The sequence below is a fragment of the Chaetura pelagica genome, unplaced genomic scaffold (assembly GCF_000747805.2).
Source record: "Chaetura pelagica isolate M959 unplaced genomic scaffold, ChaPel_1.0 scaffold141, whole genome shotgun sequence".
Lineage (NCBI taxonomy): Eukaryota > Metazoa > Chordata > Aves > Apodiformes > Apodidae > Chaetura > Chaetura pelagica.
This window is the reverse complement of record NW_009952059.1, coordinates 1,556,469-1,567,069: the sequence shown is the minus strand read 5'-3', so window position 1 is coordinate 1,567,069 and position 10,601 is coordinate 1,556,469. Positions and strand designations below refer to the sequence as shown.

Below are 10,601 nucleotides of genomic sequence, written 5' to 3'. Positions count from 1 at the left end.
CCTGCTGAAGACACAGGCTGAGCCCTGGCTGAGTGCTGGGTTTCAGGACACAGGAGCTCCTTTGCACAAGCAGGTTCTGGTCTGCAGATTCACAGGGTCCCTCACAGTGTTTCACAGCTTCACCCCTGGAATGCTCCCTCTGCCAAGCACACAGCAGCTCTGGGAATCCCTGGCAGTGTTCACAGCAGCAGCTGAATGAACCTACCACTGGTTTCCTGTGGATGTTCAGGATGTGGATGTCCTCGCTGCGATACTCCTCATCATGCTTATCCAGGGGAATTGTTTCCAGCTCAAAGTCCACCTGAAGCAGCTGGTTATCAGAGAACACACAAAACAATTCCAGTGACACTGATGTTCCCTTGACCTAAGTGTGATGAGTTAAAAGGTCCCACAGTGCACCCACTGGAGGGCAGGATGCCTCAGGAGGCTGGAGCCACCAGGCTCAGACCATTCCACTAAAGGACTCTACAAACATGTAAGAAATGTTTTCCCCCATGCAGCTCATTTACCCTTGTTTTAATTATTCCTGTGCCAATTAAAAGCTTCAGACACCTTGTAACATTTAAGAAAAACCTCAAAGCTTGTCATACAACATCTTGCTCCCTCCAACCTCCAAAAGGCAGAACCAAACCACCTCTGCCAACCTTCTCAAAATGGAGGGGGGGAAAGAAGGCTAAATAACCCAGCAATGACTCCACAAAGTGCTCAGCAGATTAACTTGGCTGAACCCTGGCAAGCTAAGGAAGGAAATAAGCTCCAAAAAAGCTGAAATAACCCAGAAACATGTACTGTGTTTGCTGTGGGTGCAGCACCCCAGCACAGCTGAGCAGCAGAGCAGCACCCCCTCACAGTCAGGGCCTCACCAGAGTTCAAGGCCAGGCTAATTATCAAAGAGGTGCTTTTATTAAGACGTACAAATGGCCCTGGAATTCTTGCCCTTCCCCTTTTTTGTAGTATTATTATTATGGAGAATCCATTGTAAAGTACCATTATTAATCCTGCACAAGGGCTGCTTTTCAGCAGGTTTCACAGGTGCAGAGTTGAATCCTGCACTGTCATCCTCACAACCTCAGAAGGGATTCAGCTGTTACCTGTGCTCCTTCACCTGCACAGAAGATACAGCTGGACTAATAACCTGTACCACCTATCAACACCCTATCAGTAGAGGGGTGAAATCTTTGCAGAAGCAGCTGTATCACTTAGCAGAGACCCCTGAGTTCCTGAGCTACTCTGAAATCTTTACCTGTTTTCCCTTTGCTTTCGATGAAAAACACTAAAAGAAAATAAATTTTCACCAGCCTGATTTAATCCTCCCAATAACCTCTGGAAACATCAGGAGACTGCAGAATGAAGGCTAATTCACTTGCTCCTACAAACACAAGGATTTTGGTTTGGCAGCTACTGTCTTTTGCAAACCTGGAAGGCAGCACAAGCCAGAGAGGCTTTGAGCACCCTGTGCACATCTGGGTGCCTGGATCAAAAGCTCCCACATAGTTCAGGTCAGCCAGGAAGGCAAGAACAATTAGTTTGACCTTTTGAAGAAAAGCAAGCTCAGCACATATTGACAATCTCTACTGGTAGGTTGGACAGTGTCTTGCAGAGACACCATCCAAATCTTCTGCCCCACCTCAAGACAAACATGCTCCTCCTGCTAACAAACCCTACTCTGTGCACCCCCTGAATTCGTACGTGTAGCAATTGCCGCTGATGTTCAGCTGATCCAATCCAAAGACTTCCTGCATCCAAGCTGTCTTCCCAGAGTTCAAAAGCACACGTTAAAAACACTCACCTCAAAGTACTTCCTCTCGATTTCAGGATTCTTTCCCATAGTCCTCTGTTCATAACAGCACAAGACACAGGTGTCGGGGCCTGTGAGGTCCCTCAGCGTCTTCAGCAGCGGCTCTAACGACTGCCCAGAAAAGGTTAAGTGTTTCTCACTTAGATTTCAAGTTCATTTTACTGGTATGATACCCTCTAACTAGAGAAAGTCTTCACCCAAGAGAGAACTTTCCCAGTTTTGCTTTTCAGGGAGTTATTTTTAGGACTTTATCTAGGACAAAAAGAACATGGGGGCAAACTGGGAAGCAGAGGAGAAAGTGAGACAGCACAGGAGAAGAGTTTCACAGACTGACCAAAGAAACTGAACCAGCATCAAAGCCAGAAAGCCCCCACACTGCTGGGTGGGCATCTCCCTAAAGCACTCAGGAATCACTATTGCTTGACGTGTTTCAAGAGTGACTTTTCTCCACCATTCTTGGACCATGGCTCAGATCCAGACCACTAGGTATGGAAACAGGACCAAGATGCAGGAAGCCAACACCACGGGCTGGTAGGACCATTGAAGGGGCACTGGGACATGGGGTTCTTTGGGTCACTTCCCTTTTCTTGCAAACTGCTGTCAGCTCTCAGGGCACACCCTACAGCCCCAGCTCAGGAGATGGGGCAGACTACAACAACCACCTGGCTGGAGCAAGACTTCTCCTTCTGCCTTCCTACAGAAAGCATGAGGAGCACCCAAACCATGCAGACGTGGCACTGTTACATTTCATTCACCAATGTATTAAACAGTTTGCAACTCCCATCCACCACGTTTTGCTTCACACTTCATCCCCAATACAAAAAAACAAAAAAAAGCAGGAAGGGAGGGCAGGAGAAGGCACAAATATTAAGTTTGGGGTGTTTTTAACATTAAAAAAAAGTCTCTGGTTGAATCTCAAATGCCCTTGGATGTGTTAAAAATGCCCTTTCCAATCTTGTACTTGTTTCTTTAAACAATGGGGACCAAATTGCAAGCACAGTATTTATTTGCACACCTCTCATGCTGAGCCCACATCCTTCCCAAGGTAACAGGGGTTTTGCAAAGTGCTCATTTACCTCCTCGTAGTAAATGCAATCAGCCATGAGTATGTAATCAGGGGGAGGCTGAAATTCTGTTACATCTTCACCCCTGAACAGAAGACAAGAAAGGTGAAAACAAACTTCAGCAATAATACACACATAGGTTCATAGGATGCCCTGTTGGAAAGGACCTCAAGGATCACCTGGCCCAGCCTTTCCAGGCAGGCACAGGGTTTAGGTAGGATCTCCCAGCAGCCTGTCAAGCTGAGCCTTAAAAGCCTCCAGTGTTGGGGGATCCACCACTTCCCTGGGAAGATGATTCCAGTGTCCAACAATTACCTCCAACATGAGTAGAAGCCTGGGCAGAATATTAAGTACACAAACACACTGAGGGGGAGAACAAGGAGTCTTGGGGAGACGGTCATAAAGTGGATTACAAAACGCCAATAAGTGAGGATGGGCTGGAAGCTCATGAGCAACAGGCTCTGGAAAGTGACATCTTGCTGTTCACAGGAGAGACTACAATGGTGCTGAGTTGATGGAGCTATGCCATGGCCTACCGGGATGTGCAGACCAGATGGGTGACCACAAACCAGGAGGAATTTTAGTACTTGAAACAGGTAAAAGAGTGTGTTGGCATAGACAGGAGAACACAGTGAAGACAGAAGATGTCACAGTATTTAAACTGATTGTCATTGCACAGTGGCAGAGAAGCAAGACCCACAGAGCCATGTTAGGGACTGCACTGGGCAGCAGTCAGACAACAGGAAGACACCAACGACATTTGGAAAAGCAGGACTGTAAAAGCTACCAAGTCATTCTGCAGCCACTCAGCGTTATGAGGAGGGATGCTCTGGAACAGCCTTGATTAGAGAAGAGTGAAGCAGATGTACTTTTGAAAGGGGAGTTTCACAATAGTCCAATCAGTCTAGCAATGAGTGATAACACTCATTGAACACCTTGCCCATGGAAATCACACAGAGAAAGACCTACAGGAAGCCTTTCTGACAGACAGCAAAGGGCTGTCAGGTGAAACTAGCTTGGACAAACTCAGAGATGTCCTCGTGTCTGCACCTCTGCTCTGGGACCAAATTGGCATCACCTCCCCAGTATTCCTATATCCCATGACCACAAGCCAATCTCTTCAGATCAGCCAGAGGGAGGAAATGTCCCTAATCCCAGTGCTAGCAAAATATCTTTTCCACCATTTCTAGTTTCTAAGCACAACACTTTTGTGCTTTTAAGGTGCAGCCACTCAAAAGATCCATCTTCCAGAGTTTCTCACCAGTCTTTCTCCATAACTGCTGGTGTCCAAATTTCACCAGAAGTTGCCTGGCCCTGCTCTGCATGCACCTTGTTGAGTCAGAGAGCTTTGCTTTGCTATCTTTCCATGTGTTATTAATAGCCCTGCAGAAAAAAATACAATTTTGGGGTACAGAACATACTCATTTCAGATTAATTTTCCACACCTGACACCTTTTCACATTCAGAACCTCGTTCAAGCAGGGAAGATGAAATCAGAGGTAGGAGAAACTCTTCCATTCATACCTCATTGCCCATTCTTATGCACACAGCTTTTTCTAACTGATCCAAGGAATCCACCTAGAACAAGCCCTACCTGTGGTATCTCCACTGTCTCTCCAAAAGACACTCTACGATGTTGCTGCTGAGTGTTTCCAAGAGTCACTGTAAAGACTTCTTTGTGCAGTCTCTCCCACTACTACTACTCGTGTTGTCCTGAGAATCCCACCCCAGCTTCCTGCATCCAACACTCAGGAAAATTATCACCTCCTACCATCACTTAGTGGAACCACTATGGCTGAGATTAGAAAGCCAGCATCTGCTCACTACTGATTATTTTTATCTCAGTGATTCCTGTCAGGTACACAGATTCTCCCTAGACTTAAAAGAGGGTTTGACAGGGCAATCCACTTAGCCAGCACGTATGATGCTGCTGCTTCTGTGTCAGATCAGCACACATGCCATTTGCCTTTAAATCAGTCCATTAGCTCATGCAGCAGAGTTACATGCTGCAGCTCCCAGTCTCCAGCCATGATGCTGGCCTAGAATGGGAGTATGGCCATTAGCAGGGTGTCATGCAAGTCTGTGTGGTGACAACAGAGCTGTGTCAAACTGCTGTAAACCCACCTCACAAGCCCTATGCCTTTGCACAAAGGTCAGCCCCATTGGCATGCTCTCCACTCCTCAGCCAGTTTTCCCACAAAACACCTCCATTTGTCAAACATTCAAGCCTCTGATAAGATTCTCAGGACTAGGTCATATCAGAAGACAGACTATTTCTAATTGACTGAAGATATAATGCTTCTATACTCGAAATTGGCTTTTTTTTATCTTCATGCCCTTTTGCAAGCTCTTGCCTAATTTGTCAGCTTGTCACATTCCTCCCTAGGTATCTCTGTATTTCCAGTTGCTGTTTCCCCTACTTGTTCTGCACAGATCCAAACTGTATGTAATTACTTCTTGCCTACGCTCAAGATTTATCCGAGAAGCCTGCTCCTGCACCCGGCAGGAGAACTGGAAGTCTTACCACTGAATTTGAGCACAGCAGGATTAGGCCTGAGCACCCTGGGAAGGTTCTCTCACTATAATTTTCTCTGCTATTTGAATTCATTTCCAAGTTCCCAGATGTGATGCTGGCCCCAAAAGGAAAAGTTTCAGGATCTCCCTTTTCACTGCCCTCTGCTCTGACACTTCACCTTGCCCTTCTGCCATGTATCATAGAATCATAGAATCATAGAATCTTAGGGGCTGGAAGGGACCTCGAGAGATCATCTAGTCCAACCCCCCTGCCAGAGCAGGGTCACCTAGAGTACATCACACAGGAACTCATCCAGGTGGGTTTTGAATGTCTCCAGTGAGGGAGACTCCACAACCTCCCTGGGCAGTCTGTTCCAGTGCTCTGTCACTCTCACAGTAAAAAAATTTTTTCGGATATTCACCTTGAACTTCCTATGCTCCAATTTACACCCATTACCCCTTGTCCTATCACTGGTCATCACCGAGAAAAGCCTAACTCCGTCCCCCTGACACTCACCCCTTACATATTTGTAAACATTGATGAGGTCACCCCTCAGTCTCCTTTTCTCCAAGCTAAAGAGACCCAGCTCCCTCAGCCTTTCCTCAGCAGGGAGATGTTCCACTCCCCTAATCATCTTTGTAGCTCTGCCCTGGACTCTTTCGAGCACATTATGCACATTAACGTGTTACCTGGAGCACCTGGGCAGCCCCGTGCTGGGCTCACACCAGGCCTCCCTCTGCAGGAGGAACCTCCCTTTGGAGCCCACATGCAGGGACTCACCTGGCAGCAAGTCAGACCTTCCCGCTGCAGCCCATCCAGACTAACAAAGGCATCAATCACCAGCCAGAGGAACGACACCTGTGAAGAAAATGTTCCAGGAGTGAACTGGCTGAAGGTTCACACGCAGCGATTCAAAATCCAGTTCACAACTTAGTGCAGCCTGTAAGAAATCATTGGGTGTTGCAGACCCCCATCCAGCATTTAAACTTACACAAAGGTTTTTAAAAAGCAGCTGAATATGGGTTGGCTGTGCGTTAACACTTGTCAGTGCAAAGGTTTTTGGGGTTTCTGATTATTTTTTTTGTCCTTAGACACATGGAGGAAAATTCTTGTAACTTTTATTTCCTAGCATTTCTTACTAATGCTCCCTCCCTTCCCCAGGGAGGAGTTACTGCATTTTCTAGGGATTCTGAAGGGCATATACTGACCTGTTGTAAATCTGGGAAAAAAAGGTAAGAAACAAGAGATGTCTGGAATTTTTTCCCTTTTTTTTTTTTTTTTTTTTTTTTTTTTTTATCTGCTATAGCCAAGTCATAGCACCCCAAGAAGTTACTCCAGCTCCAGAGCAGGGTGTAATGCCAAAAGTCAGTAACTCAAAACACTGTTTCTTTTGCTGTTAACTGCCTTCACTTCCATCTGTTGATCTGCACTTTTCTGAGGGAACTGCCTTTTCCCACACAAGACAACTTCAAACCCAGCAATTTCATGTTTTCCCCCTCTATCTTTTTTATTGATCCCTCTAATTACGAAGGAACCAAAATGCCAGTTTCTTGCTATCTTGGCATTCCCTCCAACCAACACTGGTGGGAATCTGACTGCCTTTGACCACTTCCATGGCCACACAGTCCCCTCCTCTGGGAATGTGCTGCTGTACCCACCGTACTGCTGGAATCCCTGCCTGGGAACGCTGCTTTGGTTTTGGTGTTTTCCAGCTCCTGTTCTGCACGGAGCACAGTGTAATTGCATGGGAAGCTTTCCATAAGCAAGGCTCCTTTCCTAAATCATGCTGCTGAGACTGAAGTGCTTCAGGTTATCTCCAGAACTGGCCTGGAAAGGTAAGAGTCGTGTTTCACGCGTGGGAAATGCGCCCAGAAGGCTGCTCAGCTGCTGCTTTCCAGCACAAGTACCTCGTGTTCGTATTATTGCCCCAGCCGGGAGATCTAGTGTAAGAGGTTCCTGCTCTCCTCATCCCTCTGGAGCTTTATTGTCCCAGCACTGCTCTTCAGCAGCTGTGGGTAGTGATGCTTTAAGCCCAGCCTGCAAAAAAGCCCATAGGATCATCTTCCATATCCAGCTTGGAGCACAACCCTGTGCAGTTGAAAGGGCACTGGGGGGAGAAGAGATGGGTGGCTGAGGAAGGCAACCAGGTCAGGGACTTGCTTAACAAGGACCTGCCACTAGGAAAACAGCAACATGGACATGCAGGCTTATGTATGTCCTGTTGGTCCCTGGCAGAGGACACATCTGGAGGGCCCACCAGTGACCATGATCACCTCCTCACTGCCCAGGATATTCCCAGATAGCAGCAAGAAGTCCTGTCAGGAATGCCTACCTGTGTCTCTGTTAACCTCCTGCAGAACAAAGACTCAGGCTTCTAACTTTCTTAACTGCATCACTGAGACTTTGTTAACTTCATCACTATTTTTCCTAATCAAATCATTCTGGGCCCCACTCAAAGTCAGGTAGTTCTTTTTCTCAGGCTTTAAGTATGGAATTTATAGCTGCTGCCCAAAAAACACTCTTTCACCATCAGGTTTAAGAACTAAAGAACTGCTGCACAGTCCCCAGGTCTTTTTGTGGGCTGTCAGCATAAAATAGAAGTAGGCACCTAAAAAAGGCTGTTCTGCAAATGGCACCCCTGCTCAGCATAATTACAAGGTTAACTCTGATAAAGGTACATTTCTGCTTTGACGAGTTGAAACTCTCCTCAGTGTCCATCACAAACCAGAACCCTCCCCAGGGTCTTGATGGAGGGAAGTTCTTTGATACCTATGGAAGCCATTACTAATCAGCAGATCCTCAGCTTAAAATGATCTGGCAAGGGCTTTACAGAGTTAGAACCAAGATGTAAAGCTATGAGACATTTTAATAGGGGATATTGAGAATGCTTCTGGTCCGAACACGTGTACAGGAAGGTGCAACGCTGACATCTGTGTATTCTGAACTTTGGGAAAGGATTTTTCTCCCCTTCAATGACACACAAATGTACAAGTCTGAAAAAACAGCTGCTGCTGAGGACTTCAAGACAGTGAATAGAAGGAACTATATATAAAAAATGTCACTTGTTCAGCTTATTCTGCAATGACTGAAAGGCTGGAACCTGGCAGCCTGCCTTGGCTTTGCAGAGCGTGTTAGGGAAGTCCATCACCAAGTAGAACTTCACCAGACACCAAAAGGAGTTCTTCCCTCACTGACAGAAGAGGACAAACTGTATTCTTGCTGCAGAGGAAGAACCATAATCAAGGCATTGTCCATTTTCTGCCTGCACTCCGAGTCCATGCATCTCAGGTTTGGGACTTCTGGAATGTTATTTTTGCAAGGTGAAGCAGCTCTCCTTTAGGAAGTGTGTCCTGCCCCTTGCACAAATGGCCACGAGGGTGACACCTCAGACAGGTTCTGCCCCCCATCTTACCCAGGAAAGGAGCAGAAAGAGGACAGGCAGTAGAAGACTGTCCAAGAGACAGATGGCAGATCCCAGAAGACAAGCAGCACCCCTGCTCAGGCGTATCACCTCTCCTTCTCCAGAGGGAACGCCCGAGACGGTGGGAGCGATACAGGCAGGCTGACAGAAAAGCCAGTGTGAGCAGGAAGGGTGAGCTGCTGCAAATCTCACCACGGTGCTCTTCTTCCAGCCAGGAGCCAGAAAACATGGAAACCACTTCTCCATCTAGAGGGGTTGTGGCATCTGATGGGAGAGTAGGTGGAAGGAAAGGTTAAGCTCTCAGGGAGCTGTCGTGTGTTGGGAAACTGAAAAATACCCAGAGCTGAGAGAAGCAGCACAGAAAACTGGGACACTCTGTTATTACCACAGACTTACTACATGCAATTCCCAACCTTGTCCTTATAAGGAACACACACTGCTCAAGCTCTTAAAAATTAAGACTGGGGTGATTTATTAATCTTGTTAAGAACTCTGATACAAAGCACAGTAAAAGGCCACAGACCAGTAAATAAAATGTGGCTTCTGGCCACTTTATAAATGCTGCTACAGTACTACCAGTAAAACAGACTCACTCTCACACCAGTTCTAACAAGTAGTTTAACTGGCAAATAAAAGTTCCATTCACTTATCAGTTTAAAAAGTTTAATAAAGCTTTTAAGTGTTTGCTGGTTTAAATGCTACCAACTTCCAAAAATGGATTCACGATTAAGTGAGATCTAAAGAAAAGTTATCAGGTTTGGAAGGCAAGACTGTTCCTAAGCCAGAGGAAACACTTCTGACCGTTTAAGATTGCAAGAGTAGCAGACTGTATTATAGGCCTCAAGTCACTTCAATTTATACAGGTTATTAGCATTATCTGTAAATATACAATATAAACAATTGTACATACACGGCATATAGCTTTGTTCTCCAGAACAGTAGACAACTCTTTAGCTTAAGACATCTTTGCCTACCAAAACAAAAAGGCACATCTGAGCAAGACGCATGCTAAGGGCGAGGGATCCTTTCCAATATCCACGCCAGGCAGTCCTTGTCTGTCCTTTCTCAAAAAAAAACAATGATAAAAAAAATGAAGAGCAACTGAATATTTTGGTATTTCGATCTCAAACCTGTTGTTTTTGTCTTCAGCAGCAAATCAGTGGCGATTAAGACACGGCATTAAAACATTCAAGGACAGGGAGCTGTGACTCCCCAACCTCTGAGCTTACAAAAAGCTGGAAGGCAAGTGGCCAGAGGTTTAAAATCAGCAACACTGCAACGTCCCGGAGCTGCGTAACCATCCGCAGCTTTTCTTTGTAAATGTTTTAAAAAGAAACAACAACAAAAAAGGCCACTAGTGCTCGAATTTGAAAAAGATTCCACAGACACACCTTTTGTTTTTGGCTCAGTGCAATTACAACAATGTCAGTTTGAACTCATTTAGTGTAGTTGTACAGTGCAAAGAGAGACGTTTTGTGTACTGGCATGAGGGTGGGCACTGAGGCTGTGCCAGGAGCCCAGGCTGCTGATCACCTGAGGGTGCAGGACACAGTCTGTCTGGTCTGACTTGAGTCTGACTTCTCTTGGGATTTTTTTCCCCCCAATTTTAAGTTTTGTTTTTGTTTTTTTTTGTCTTTTGATCAGCAGCAGTTGAAGAGCTGAAAGTACTAAACCACACTGCCTTTTTTGAATAAATTAAAAAACAAACCAACAACCCCCCCAAAACGAAACAACGAAAACAACAACAACAAAAAAGGAACTTTACAAATACTATTCCAGTGTCGACGACTACGAGGGCGAAGG

General features: G+C 45.9%; 1 protein-coding gene across 1 annotated transcript in view; it reads right to left on the bottom strand.

Annotated features, from left to right (window-relative positions):
• VCPKMT (valosin containing protein lysine (K) methyltransferase) overlaps positions 1-4,137 on the bottom strand; it is a 4,758-nt gene extending 621 nt beyond the window's left edge. The window contains exons 1-4 of the mRNA XM_010004366.1: positions 4,124-4,137; positions 2,875-2,947; positions 1,790-1,909; positions 206-310 (exon numbers count right to left, since the gene is read on the bottom strand). Of these exons, the coding sequence (XP_010002668.1) occupies positions 206-310; positions 1,790-1,909; positions 2,875-2,947; positions 4,124-4,137 (312 nt within the window). The remainder of the gene's footprint in view (positions 1-205; positions 311-1,789; positions 1,910-2,874; positions 2,948-4,123) is intronic.
• Positions 4,138-10,601: the final 6,464 nt, after the last annotated feature.